The 14,399-nt window shown below is 47.0% G+C and overlaps 1 protein-coding gene across 1 annotated transcript in view; it reads right to left on the bottom strand.

Moving 5' to 3' along the window:
* Nucleotides 1-1,335: 1,335 nt before the first annotated feature.
* Nucleotides 1,336-14,399, bottom strand: part of KLHL3 (kelch like family member 3) — a 48,985-nt gene continuing 35,921 nt past the window's right edge. The window contains exons 9-15 of the mRNA XM_074155459.1: nucleotides 12,015-12,132; nucleotides 11,063-11,260; nucleotides 10,145-10,246; nucleotides 7,002-7,130; nucleotides 3,430-3,570; nucleotides 3,084-3,227; nucleotides 1,336-2,829 (exon numbers count right to left, since the gene is read on the bottom strand). Of these exons, the coding sequence (XP_074011560.1) occupies nucleotides 2,801-2,829; nucleotides 3,084-3,227; nucleotides 3,430-3,570; nucleotides 7,002-7,130; nucleotides 10,145-10,246; nucleotides 11,063-11,260; nucleotides 12,015-12,132 (861 nt within the window). The 3' untranslated portion in view covers nucleotides 1,336-2,800. The remainder of the gene's footprint in view (nucleotides 2,830-3,083; nucleotides 3,228-3,429; nucleotides 3,571-7,001; nucleotides 7,131-10,144; nucleotides 10,247-11,062; nucleotides 11,261-12,014; nucleotides 12,133-14,399) is intronic.

The raw sequence follows: 14,399 nt of genomic DNA, 5'->3' as shown, positions 1-14,399 counted from the left end.
GTCACACGTTACGGTTGTTCATATTGCATAGCTGGAAAACGAGGTCACTTGACTTGCATGACACTGCAACGTCTGAGAAGGAAAGAAAGAAACGTGTCCTTTGCCATTGAGAACTGGCTGCAGCCAGGAACAGCATCGCTCGTCCCTGGCAAGGGCTGCGAGTCCTAGCCCTGTCCAGCAAGCCCCAGGTCAGCAATGGGCAGAAATGCCATTTTACAACAGCAGAAAAACACCAAAAACTGTTTTCCTTTATAAAGCAAGGAAGGTTTACAAAGAGACACATAGCAGGGGGAAAATTATCCGACTTTCAGGCATGTTCACCTTTCACGACATCTGACAAACACGGCAAATTTTCAACTTGCATCTCCCTAGCACTAACTACGAGATTTTATCTCTAGTCCACATAAACTCTTAGTCTCTGGGTAACGCTTGTCTTTGCCCCAGTGATGCTATGAGTGTGAGAAGGTTAGCTGGTACCTGCTTCCAACTATTGAGCTGTAGTTGGGCTATATAGCAGCTATTTAGCTTTACATTCCCTAGGTCTACACCACACCTAATGAGGGCCATGAAGTGCCCAAATGCTTGCCCACCTTTGTCCGGTCATCTCAGTCTAACAAGAGATGGTAACTCTGACCAAAACGCTTTGCCTGTCCCCCTTTATCCTTTATTTCCACAGGCTACGTGTAAGGGAAAGACCTTTTTGGGGCAGGGAACTGGAGTCCAACCCAAGGCATCATCTTCTTTATGTCAGCGTAAAGACGCATCTCAGGACTGATACGAAGGCAGCTGCGCTCAGGGACACGTTCCTACCAGCCTCAACAGCTTTTACAGTAAGCAACACCTCAAAGAAGAGCAGCACGTTGCACTACAATTTTTGGCATGTTTCACTGCACATGGTAGAACCCAAAGCAAAAGGTTTAAAGGGTATTATAGAAAAGACTGAATTTTTATTATTATTATTATTATTATTATTATTATTTTCAAGACCTCCAAGCTGACACACAATGGAAGGGTAGACATCAAGAATAACACTGTCATTTCTCTGGACAGTTTGCTTTAGTTTGTAAAAAAAAAAAGAACATTCAAAGAGGAGTGGGTGCTACCTAATGTTCCCCATGAAGGGCAGCCCCCTCTGTGGGAGGTGACACAGCAAAGGTAGGTGTTGTTTCCCCCACAGGGAACAGGCACCCATCTTACAAGGACTGTGTCAACTCCACCACTAAAAATCTACTGATTTAAAGAAGTAACTCACTCCTCTACAAAAGCTGCACAAGGTGATGTAGCCTTAGAACCCTCCGAAATAAATTTTTAATTTTTTATTTTTTTTTTTTTTTTACTGTAGAAGGTCACACGGAGTCTTTTTGATAGGAGATCTATGGAGAAAGAAACCAGCAGAACAGCAGTGCTGGAGCTCGACACCAACATAAGTAGATATGGTCCTGCAGGCCAGCTGCCCACTACAGAAAAGTCTCAGCTGATCTGAAACAAAAAAACAAACAACCAAGGGAAAAAAAAAAAAAAAGAAGGAAAAAAAAGGGATAAAATATTTTTCTTCACTAGTTCTCTTTAGCTGGGGAGTCTTTTGGGAGTCCACCCCTGTATGCAGAAGCATGCCAGAGCTCACAGGGAGACATAAAAAGGTATTTTAAAGTCAAACAGAAAGCTTTAAGAATTTGGGATGTAAGCAAGACAGCTACCGTACAGCTGGAGCCAGATTTGTCTGTTTTAAATAATCTTATGAATTCTTCATACTAATAGAGGAATACCTTCAGTACGGGCAAGATTAAAATAGCAATTACAGTGACAGTGATTAGTTAATCTCCATCCTCTGGAAGCATTAAAACACTGCAGGTATTTTACCTTGCTCATTAATCACTGCGCGGGTGACGGAGGGTTCTCACCATGTGTAATGTCTCTACATTAATGGCACCATAAAGTATTTCTTTTAACATCTAAACGCTCTATTACGAAATGGCATCGAGATGCTGGACAGGGCTGGAACCGGGGCTTTCAGCACAGCTGAAACGCGTGGGCTGGGAATACTTTCTATTCAAAGCGACATTTGTTTCACAGGAGCAACAAACCCCATTGGAGCAGCACACGTTTTGTGGGGTTGCGAAGTTTTCAGCCCCAGGGAAGGCACTGCCCAGCAGGTCCCACCAGGTACAGCACACAGCATTCATGGCAAGTAGAAAAACCACACGGTATTTATTTCCACCATACGACAAGCATTTCAGGGACACATACAGTAGTCCAGTGGCATATACAAACGTATGACTGAGACAGCGTCACGCTCAAGCCAGAGCACCCTGGTCCAGCCCGTTTCTGCTGACTGCTTTTCTCGGTTGGTACTCAGAAGTTGCCAGTAGTAAAAGTCCACCCTCCAGGCACAGTGAGTTCAACTGATAACGTGCACGGAGCGTCAGTAGTGAAGAAATCCAGAAGTGTTCGTTTTTTTTACTCACATGCCCAAACGTAGCAGTTTTGTTTCACACAAGAAATTCGGTGCCTGCAGTTCAAGCACAGTGTTTATCTCAGGACACTAGCCATTGAGAAGAACAGTTGATTGCACCACAAATAACAAGCAACACCTCGTTGTCTAGCATGGAACGTGTCCCCAAAGGGATTTTTGCTTTGCTGGATAATCCGCCACAGAGCAGATGATGTTTGTAACGTTATCACTTGTCATGCTAAGACGTTAACAGCAATGAGATGGGTCAAGTCAGAAGTCAGTCATCTTCCCAACACCACCTGGCTGGATCCACTTCACTTCTGCTCCTCGCACTGGCTCGACCATGTGTCACAACGGTTTGTGAATCACAGCCACTCCTGTTATAAGAATGGACAGACACGGTTATTGTAGGAGCAGCTCCCGGGCTGCGATGTCGCTCAGATCCATCCTGCAAAGCCAAAGACCAGCAACAGGCAGGCAGAGGGAGAGGTGCCTATTATTTCTATGAAAGTTTCCTCTACTAAAAACAAACATAAAACATAAAAAAAAGTAAGATTAAAGCTTCGGGAGGCACAGCCCTCCAGTTTATGAATAACCCCAGCTGTTGCCAGCTCTCCCACCAACTATTTACCTGCGTAACTTCTCCCCGTGCTCATGCTGGTTGGTAATAACGTCCACTTGTCTGTGATGGGGTTGTAGTATTCCACCGAGGCCAAGTTGCAGGAACCATCATCTCCTCCCACCACGTAGAGGAGACCATTCACCGCACACACACCTCAAAGCAGAGCGCAGATGGTTAGACACGGGCTAACTCAACCCCCATGACATGTTCTGATTCATTCCCAAGCAGATACCTCATCTTCCATTTTTATCACGTTCTTACAATACCAATTGCTTACATCACTAGCGCATCGGTCGCGTTGAAAACCACACACACAACTGCAACCAAACACCACAGAAAGGCTTGTTGTGGTTACCTGCATTTCTTCTACACATATTCATGTCTGCTACTTGCTTCCAGGTGTTTGTTCCTGGATCGTAGACTTCTACACTTTTCCTTACTAAGGGACCGTCGTGCCCCCCGGTAGCGTAGAGCAGCCCACTGAGAACACCAACACCTGCCAAACAGAGCCCAGCGTTAGCCAAACACACAGGGAAAAGGGTTGCACGTCCCTGGATCTTCTACTGGGTATTATCTTGGTCTCTCCAAAGCATTTCCGAAACATGGGCCACATGTGCCTCAAGATCACCTGGGTCAACTCTCCACCCAGCCACCACGTTGCACTACGACAGGCCTGCGCAGCAATGCCTGACAGATGTTGTCTTTCAGGGCTGTGCCCCTTCTCAGGTAGATCTTAGTCTATCTGAGATCAATAGTCTAGTCCCGTAACACTCGTCTGCCTTTATTTAGTCTCTTTGGACTGACTTGTTCTCTTTTTACCTCCCTGACTGCTGCATCCCATCCCACCTCAACCCTACCTGCCCAGTCTTTTCTGCCATGGGGCCCTTTGCTTTTAGCCTGATTCCCAATTCCAGGAGCTTTAATTTTGCTTTTCCTGCTGCCTTTGTGCCACATGGCTTCATCCCTTGGACACCCTTCCTCTTCTGAACAATTTACGGGCTCCCGTTCTTGAGGCTGCCACTGGGTTCCTCTCCCCCCACACCCCCACTCATGCCATCACGCATGGCAGCAGGACTTGGCACAGACAAGGTGCCTCCAAGGACACCGTCCCAGCCGCTTTCGCAGGCCTCCATCTCAAACTCTGGGAATGACAAGGATATGAAGGGTGCTTCTGCCTAATCTTAAGTAAATTAATTAATTAAAATGTTCACCAATCCGTGAGAGTTAAAACTTCCAGCAACATATCTTCGTTAATAGGTTCAAAGGCCTCTATTAAAATTAACAAGGTGGGATGTTAGTAAAACAGAAACATAGATCTGAATTGCATCATTTCAGCCGCGGGCATTAACCAGCAGGACAGTCCCTCTGCCCTGAAGATGGACTTGTGCTGATGACTGAAAGGCACAAAGACAGAAGCACGTTCACAGGGAGGAGAGGAGCCCCACCAGCATAAAACTGATGGGTTTTCAAATTGGCCCTTGTGCAAATATCTATCCTGTTTGCCACGTGCAGCACAGGAGCACGTGGTGATGGTGAGCCAGAGAGAGCAGGCACCATCTGGGCTCGGGAGCTCCGGTGCCACGGGAACATCTCCTGGTGGTATGTCACATCCCAAAAATACAATGTGTCACATTGCTCCAAGATCTGCCACAGTCAACAGGAGCATGGACCACAGCAGCCACCACGCTCCACCTGCTGGATGGCAACATGAGGTGGGAAGGGAAAACATCTGAGCATTATTGCTCCTCCCTCACCCAAAAATGGGCCAGCACCTAATGGAAACCAAGAGATGAATTAAAGCTCCATCAGGCACACCACCGTTTGGGGCACAGGAATGTTGCTGCAGGGCTACCATCATCACCTTTTTCTTCTCCGGATTTTCTTAACTTGTTACTGCTGGGTTTGGCTTTGACCAGATGTTGAAATCCCAACATGACACTGGGATTCATGGTTCATCTCTGGAAAACACTAGTAATTAATCTCTAACTGCCATAAATATCCACCTTACTGGGTAAGATTCTCAACCTGGTTGAGGTACTCCAACATGCACCGTCTAAGAAGAGCAAAACATGTCCCAGTGTCCTGGCCCCAGAGCTGGTGCCTCCCAGGTGACTGGGGAATGGGAACTCATTCAACTGGTGAGGAAAGCTCACCGCATCTGAGCCCAGCAGCCTGGGGTTGCAGCACCTTAGCGTTTGACCATATTCAGCTGTTAGCAAAAATTTTATACTTTTAAGAAAAAATGTAATTAGTAAACTAACTTAAGCAAGTAGGAGAGTAAAAGAGTTGGAAAGACTCTAAGGCTTTTCCACCTAAAACTGCCTCCCCATGTGGTTCGACAGGGGATAGGACACACACGGGTAGGACATCCCTCCCGGGGGGGAAAGCCCAGCAAACCCAGCAGTGCCAGCACCCACACATCTACATCGACTCACAGCCTGGATTGGGGTCATTCCGGGGCCTTGGGGACACCCGTCCTCACCTCCACTAGATGTCAGCATCGGAGCGGCGATGCTGGCAGCTCGGAGTGTGGTTTCATTTACGGAGCTGTAGGGTAGATTGTGCTGCAGCACCACGAGTGGCACTGGGAGTCACTGGAGGGGCATCTGGGTGACAACCAGACCTTGAGGAGCTCAGCTTTTGGGTTGGGAACAGAAAATTGCCAGGCTACTTGGCAGGCAAGTAAGAGCATTCCTAATACCGGACTTGCCGTGTGGAGATGTACTCACTTGCAAAGCAGTGCTCAGAACGGAGCGTTTCAAACAAAGAAGAAATCACTAAAATCCATCTCACTACAAGCACAAACCGTCCTGTTGTGTTTCAACATGCTGTTAACAACACGAGATACTCACTCTCTTCTCCTATAAGGTTGCCTTAGGCTAGGATTAAGCACCAAACAGATAGTAAAAACCTCTTCAGCTGAATTCAAACCAGCAGTGTGTGACCATATTTGCCTCACCTGGAGTTACGGAAAAGGTATTAGAGCGAGGAAAGACAGACACTGTAGAGAGCAGCCTCTTAACTGCCCAGCTCGGAAGGAAATTCCCACCACAGCTTAACTTGCAGGGTTATTGCAGCCCCTACACAAAGGGCAGGCTCCAGGCTCGGCCACCTCTGGGCAAATGCCATTTTGGCTGTTGTACAATGAGAACTGCACAATGTGACATCAGGGAGGACCTGGTGCACACACTGAGCAATAGGACCAACACCAACACATTCCCTTTCATCTGAACATGATTTTAAGCGCAACGGATAAAAGCTTTTGTCCCTTTCAGACAGAACAAATCCCTAGCTGGCCTAACATCCGTAAATTAGAAACCATCAAGAATATAGTCCTAGAATATAATCCTTTTTTAACATGTCCTTGCCTCTAATCCTCCAAATCACCAACTCTTGCCAGCAAAAGGTACACTAAAAACTAGCTTAGCAGGGGCAATCTGAGATGGATTTTGTTACCTTGACCTGGTCTGCACATCACCCAGTGCAGATGTGCTTTGTGCTGCAAAGCACCCACTGGATGGATGCTTGCAGAGAAGGTCCACAAGGACAATCCATCTGACAACCCCTAAATGAGAGAAGGAGGTGCAGCTTGGTTTCCCAGTGCCCGGCTGAGCCTGCAGCTGGCAATTCGGAAAGATAACTCTTTGCTTACAAGCAAGATGCATCTGTTAGCAAGGCAACTTAGAAACACTGAACGCTATTTCATTAATCCAGAAATTAATTTCAATTTGGCAGATTTTAACGAAGTCAGGAGAGCTGCTGAGAGCTTCCAAGCAATTATGGATTTTCCCCTCATGGGAAGGAGGGGGAAATAACAGGTTGCACTTGCCAGCCCACCAATGCCAAAACACACTTCTCCTTCCTTTCCATGAGCGGAGGAGAACCCAGCGATCACCAGTTCTGGAGAGCACATCTCAGAGCCAGTACCTGCACCGCTGCGTCGCGTGCTCATGTCGGCTACGTAGGTCCATTCGTTCGTGGCTGGGTTATACTGCTCGACGGTACTAAGGCACTGACGGGACGCTCCATCGTAACCCCCCACGGCATAGAGCTTACCTGGAAGAGACACACATTGGCATCAGCATTACGGCTACGACCGACTGACGTTACCTGAGGGCCCCAGGTGAGGACAGTTCCTGGCTGAGGGAGGCCTGGGGAGACGTGCCTAAACCTGCTGGGACTTCTGGGAAAAATCCTAGCGAAAGGATCTGAAGTACACTCGCAGACAGGCGGGACTGTTTTTAAAGCCGTTAAAGCTGTCAACTAAGACAAGGAAACGACATGATACAATGGCTTAATTAGAAGCCAAAAGCCCAGAGGGTTTTCCAAATGACTTGTTGGCCCAGGAGAAGAAGTAACATCAAAGCATGTTCCGCTGATGGAGTGTTTCCTCCTGTTCAGGTGCCACAAGGCAAGGTGTGCTGTTAAAGGTCGATACTGTACATTAATTACAATCTCACATGAGCAATAAATACGCAATAGCCTCTTATGTTAATATAATACCTGCACGGAAACCTAGACATGATTTTGAAGAACCTGGGACAAATCAAAACCAACCAACCACAGCTGAGGCTAGCCTGCTTACTTGTGCCAAGTGACCACGACAGAGAAGACACCATGGGAGACCCTCACAGGTATACCTCACATGGTATATCTTCCCCCCCCCCCCACCTCGACTCAATAAAAGCTGAATAATATACACCTACCGAGCCAGGAAAAACACAATCAGATGTCACGGGACTACACCATACATGAAACAAGGCTGATGCTCCACCATGTCCTCTGTTCACAGGACTGACTGATACTCTCTCCTCGTCTCCCTGTATCATCTATCAGCTTGTTTAGCATTTAAGCCATTTAGGTTGGAAAAGACCTTTAAGATCACCAAGTCCAACCGTTAATGTTGTACTGCCAAGTCCATCACTAAACCATGTCCCTCAGCACCACGTCTATCCATCTTTTAAATACCTCCAGGGATGGTGACTCAACCATTTCCCTGGGCAACCTGTTCCAATGCTTGACAACCCTTTTGGTGAAGAAATTTTTCCTAATATCCAATCTAAACCTTCCCTTACTGAGGGTGCACTCAATCCCCTCCTCCAGGTCATTGATAAAGACATTAAACAGAACAGGCCCCAGTACCGAGCCCTGGGGAACACCACTTGTGACTGGTCACCCACTGGGTTTAACTCCATTCACCACCACTCTTTGGGCCTGGCCATCCAGCCAGATTTTACCCAGTGAAGCATATGCCTGAAGCAACTGTCCATGAGCAGCCAATTTCTCCAGAAGAAAGCTGTGGGAAACGGCGTCAAAAGCTTTACTAAAGTCTCGGTAGACAACATCCACAGCCTCTCCCCGATCCACTAAGCTGGCCACCTTGTCATAGAAGAAGATCACATTAGTCAAGTAGGAACTTGGGCTCCCGCCAGCAGTTATCTACAGTCTTATGCTTTCACAACCTCCCATTTCCTTGATGCTTGCAAGGCTCCAAAACCAGGCCAGCTCTTTTCTTTCTCTTTCAGCTCCACTCGTGGCCTCCTCAGGCTGTGATCATTAGGAGAGGTCTGCAAGGATCAGGTTTATGACTGTGCTCCTTCTGCATCTTCCTATAAAGGTTTCAAACTCTCATTTGTGCTGTTGCTTCAACTCGCCCAGTGTTACTCAACAAATCAAGGCAAGAGTGCCAGACCAAGTAAAACAAAGTAAAGTTCCCTGACTTGCATCAATTATTAGATATTTTCAGTACCCACAGACATCAGATCAATCTTCATCACATTCAGATGAACATGGTGGAACAACTACAGGTTGCAGCTTGTTCCCTGCACCAATACAATCAGCTCTTCTTCCCCACCACACGCCCTTTTTATTTTTATCATGGACTCCAACATGCACAACACTTATTTGCGCTGTCAAACAAAGCAAAGAAAAAGGACTTCATATGTCTCCAGCAGAAAACATGTCCATAGAAATGTCTCTCTCAGGTACGTACTTGATATTTGCCCCACATTCAAACAACTGACCCACTTTAGTAAACCCCACTGACTACCAGAGCCCAGCACTTCACAAGCACAGGCCAGTTTTGAAGGAGATGCTTGTAAAATATGTAAATTTAGCACAACCACCGCTATTTATTCTGACTTTATCTTCCCTCCCTTTCCTCACTTAAACACATTTTGTGCACGTAAACACATTTCACAGATTTCCTATTCACACAGGTCGAACTGAACCACTTCAAAGCACGGTTTAAAACAAAGCTCGTGCCAGCGCCTGCTCCGCACTGTACTAATTTGAAACTGCTCCGCCACGCTAAAGAGGAGGTCAAATAAAACCTTTCACTTGCTTCAGAACTGATTTTGCTAAAGGAAGAAAAGGTTCCCAAGTTAAACTGTTCTTTCTCCTGGATCCAAACCGAGCTGCTCAGTTCCAGCTCACTGGAGTTTGGTGCTGACACGTAGGTGCCAACAGCCGTCGCGGTCCCTCCAAGCATCCTCTCCACCCACCTCACTCCCGAGCTGCCGCAGCACCAGCGTTTGCTGTCGTCGCTCCCGGCTCATTTACAAACCAGAGCACACTGTGCCGTGCGTGCCGGCAGGCCTGATGTCAATAAACACAGGTTTTAGTATTCCTGCCAAACCGCCAGCTTGGGGCTGTGGGACGAAGTACGCGCTCCTGTTTCTCTCGCTGAGCAGATTTTCTGATGGGTACTCCATCCACGCAGCGTCTGCCGATAGCAACAGCTCACACTGCACAATCCCACTTGCTTTCACCAGCCAGAAGCAGCCCAGGAGGAATAAGGATTCAAAGAAACCTGCACACACCTAATGGCACTCACAGGAGGCATGGGCTGGTCTGATACGGGTCTGAGGCTCTTGGAAAGCTACACATGATTTTTCACTAAGGTAAAGAGGAGAATGGAAAAAGCTGTAGAGATTACGTCACATGAAATAAATCTTTAACAAGTAGAGATAGTCTAAAGAACAGTTCCTGCAGTTCCTCCTATTGCACTTAATCGTTCAGATTTGACACAGTAACATTTGCGGGACGGAAACGGCTGCTGATTTTCTTACCCTCCACAACTCCAACTCCAACACTGCTTCTTCTTGTGTTCATGGGAGCCACAAAAAACCACTCATTGGTTTTATAGCTATAGGCCTCAACTGATGCCAGACCTAGTTAAAAAGGGGATACACAGGTTTTCTAATTAAAAAAAAAGAGAAGAAAAAAAGATTGGTGTTGCACTTTCATTTGCCTTCCACCTCCTCCCAAGCCCATAATTCCCCCCACACTCCTACAACCCCATTTTCTAGTCCCTTGCCTTTCAGCCCGGGGCCAGCGTGTCAACGCCACTTTGTTAGCAGCTGGAAAAATTGTTACCCCACAGCCTCTGCCCTGAGACTCCTGCCCCTCTGATGTGTTGGGGATGCCGAGGAGGAGCAGAGTCCAGATTCCAAGCCCAAAAGTCCCACGTCCTTTCAAGCATTAGAAAACATCCACGCAAAGGCTTAAAAATTCCCCCAGACCCCATTGCATTGTCCTCATCACCAGCCCAAATAGTGAATTTCAGGGCTTAACCAAGTGGCAAAAACTTTACAGCAGAGGCAGAGGTGTGAATTTAAACATCAATTCCAGACACACGGACCCTGTAACATGCCATGTTATTCATGTTGCTATGCAAAATTTAACTAAAACCAGGGGGAAAAAAAACCCTTTTCAGTCCACAATAAGCATAGTCATACAAAGAACAAGACTGAAAGAACTGTACCACTAAAGAAAATACTAGGGTGAGATACTCTGCAATTGCTGATGGGTCAGAACGTGCATGTGGTTAGTTATAACACACAGTAACCCCAATCTCTGGCTCTTTCTCTACAAAATCATAGAGGAAGGGCACAGAAACCTCAGCTAAAGCTCTGCAGTCTTTGCAGGGGGCTCTGAAAACACATTTTTCAGGTCAGGCACTGCCTGGTTTTTGCTCAGTCACCTACCGGTGCTGCCATCAAAGCCGCCCACTGCATACAGGAGGTCATTGAGCACAGCTGCTCCTAAAGTGCTTCTTCTTTCCTGCATGCTGGCTATGGACGTCCACTGGTCCTTCACGCCATCGTACACATCAACCGTCCGTACCCTTAAAGAGCCGTTAAAGCCCCCGACAGCATAAACATTGCCAGCCATAAATACCACACCTGGTAAAAGAAGAGAGAGATTTTTATGGAGGTTTTACAAATAGTTTGGGAAGCGAGTACCATCAGACATCTGTCGGGGTGCGTAAGACAGCAGGGAAGAGCAGAACGTGGGCAAGTCTTTGGCATTTTCTTCAGGTTAAGAGCATTGGAGCCAAGTATGATAAAACATACATGTCATATGGAAGGTGAAATGCACATAAATACACAGTAACATAAGGCACAGATGGATTTCACACCTGAATGAGTAATTTTCTGAGCCAGAGAGGACACCAAATGGTGATCCACATTCACAGCCCTCTCAGATGTCTTCAGAGGAACAGTCCCAACTTACAGATCTGTTCTCCATCACCTACCTCCTCAGCACCGAGAGGGCCTGACTCAGCTCCTTTGATTTTCAATAGGAAACCAGCACAGAAAACTGGATCCCTGTTGCCTGCTAGGCCAGCAGGATGGGAGGAGGAGCGGAAATGCTGACGGAGTAGCAGCCAGGAGAGAGAGGTGATGAAGGGGAGACAGTGGCTATGGAGGGCAGACAGGCAGGAGCAACCACTGTGGAGAGCAGGGCATCCACTTGGATGAGAATGATATATGTGTGTAGGGAAAGAGGAGAAAGGAATGGCAAAAAGAAAGAGCTGCTTGAGGCCAGGGGCACATAGGAAGGCAGAAGGGACAACTGAGGACATCCATCCAGCTCTGAAAAGCTGCACTGGAAAAACAAAAAAAGGTTACAGCATTACAAAAGTGTTCCTGTTACCTGCTCTGCATCTCCGCGAGGGAAGCTCAGCAACCTGATCCCACCGCTCCTCCTCAAAATCATAGCACTCCACACTACGAATGGCTTTTGGTGCTTGTCCACCCACCACGATCATCACCTGGAGAGGGAAGACGAAAACTAGAAAACCTGAAACACCAGCCCAGGCAGCTGGTCTCTGCAAAGAGACCATCACCACAACCTGATCAAGAGCAGCTACCCAAAACATTCTGCAGGCCTACTAAAAGCCTCTGCAGCAGAGGAAAAAGTTATCTCCAACTTAATGCATGCTAAATATTTCAGCCTCCATTAATTCTTCCTCATTGTTTCCAAGGTGGGCAGCCTGCCCTAGTTCCCCTTGAAAAAACAAAACCACTTTGCACCAGCGCACACACAAGACTCACTGCAGAAGTATTTTTAAGTGAAGAAGATGCCAGTGTAATTTCCAGAGCCAGCCCACTGTTTAGTCATTATCTCCACGGTGGTGCTAAAAATAATCGATGCCACTTAGCAAATAAAACCTGACAGCTGTATTGCCACCTGCGGGGAAGACGGCACTCGGGGAAATCACCAGGACTACTAAGACCCAAGGTGCTGGGCTGGCGAAGGAAGTGATTTGTCAGCTTCGTTAAGGCTTTTGGCTACAACATGTATTGATGCAAATCCAGTAATTAAACTCTAAATTCCTTACAGATAGGGAAGATCTATGTGAAAGTGATCAAGGGCAATCTCAGGAGCACAAGAGTTCTTCCCGGATAAAGATCCTTCCAGCCCCAGACTCCATTCCCAGCCATGGCAAGTGGTGGACACCGGTGAAAAAATGAGCAGACCTGGATGGCACATGGTCCTTCCCAAATCTGCCCTGTCTGCCACCAGCAGACAAACTCCCCATGGACTCGCTGACTTGCCCAGGGGTGGTGGTCCCAGGAGCCAACAGCTCAGACTCAAGGGCTGCCCACCACTCCTGAGTCCCCATCATGGGTGCTGTGGACCAACGCATGCACAGGCAGCATCCAAACCCCCTGCGCCAACAAACAATTCGACCTGCACTTTGTTCTGGACTCGTTTCTACCTTCCACAGCTATCAAGAGGGAAGATTTGCTCCCCTTATCACAGCAAATCGGCAGAAGCAAACACTACCCAAGACAATCTGATTTTAACAAGGCCAAGGAGCTAGAAGCAAGATAACGGCACTTCAAATATGGTCAAAGAGTAGACGGGAAACTGGTTTTAGCCTCTGCAAGTCGGCTGTGAGTAGCTGAGGAGATAAGATCCTCACCTGAGGTCACTGGGGTAATGAGCTCAACTCCAGCCACAGTTGCTTTAAAAGTACAGAGCTAGGCAGCAATTTAAAGAACGTGAAGAGTATGGAAATACTGGGCTGTTTGATCTACAAAGACGAGAACGCGACATTAGAAAGCAAATTGAGTCTAAATTAGCAACCTGACTACTAGTTGTGTAACAGTCTTCCATGGAAAGCTGCAGAGCTTCACACGATTACAGAATTAAGAGATTTCACAGCAGACGGTAATCCCTCATCGGTGGGACCAACAGATGAGATGAAAGTTTCTCAGTAACAGGATTGCTGGAAGATCATCACCTTCTCCCCTTTCTTTACAGTTAAAAAGAAGGGAGGAGAGACCTGCAGAAGATTTGGGTTTGTGCTCATAGGTCATGCTTTGAAGATGTTGAGAACTTCTATTTCAGGTAGAAGTGCTGAACTCACTGGTTCACTGTTCATTTTCATCATTAACTACTTTAGTCCTTGAACAGGGGTCACATCAGCCCTTCATGAGACACCCAAAGCTGTGTTCTACCAACTTCATCTCAGCGCCAGCAGGCAGAAAGGACACAATGCACCGACAGACTCTGCAGAACAGCAACTTCTCAACGGACAGTTCAGTATCTAAAGATCTGAAGAGTCCCAGACAGCACAGATCTCATACACCATCCCACAAACCAAGCTCCCTAGGATTTGTGCTTAGAAAAACAACACTTCTAAATACACTGTGGTTTTGATGTCTTAAAATCTCTGAAATGCTTATTAATAACTTCAGCGACAGGCTGTTGAGAGACATTGTGCCAAGCTGCATTTAACTCTGGGGCATGGGGAAAATAGTTTCTGCTGTCATTTTTTTTCCCTGACTAATGAAGTGGTGGCCAGAGCATCACACGCCTGCAGGATAATTGTGGGGAGTAACGAGGATTATTTGCTCAGTAGCTGCTTTGAGTCTATGGAAATTTGCTTCAGACTTCCTGCCCACGGGTCTGGATGCCGTTGTTTCCTGCTTTCCTGGCTTCCGATGATGGATACAGGAAAAGGAAAGACACCTACTGTGACCTTCCTCAGCAGGGCTCCAGGGCAGTGCTACAAAGCCAGCAGAAACC

The sequence above is a fragment of the Numenius arquata genome, chromosome 11 (genome assembly GCF_964106895.1).
Source record: "Numenius arquata chromosome 11, bNumArq3.hap1.1, whole genome shotgun sequence".
NCBI lineage: Eukaryota > Metazoa > Chordata > Aves > Charadriiformes > Scolopacidae > Numenius > Numenius arquata.
The sequence above is the reverse complement of the archived record's forward strand: the minus strand, read 5'-3'. Positions and strand labels throughout refer to the sequence as shown.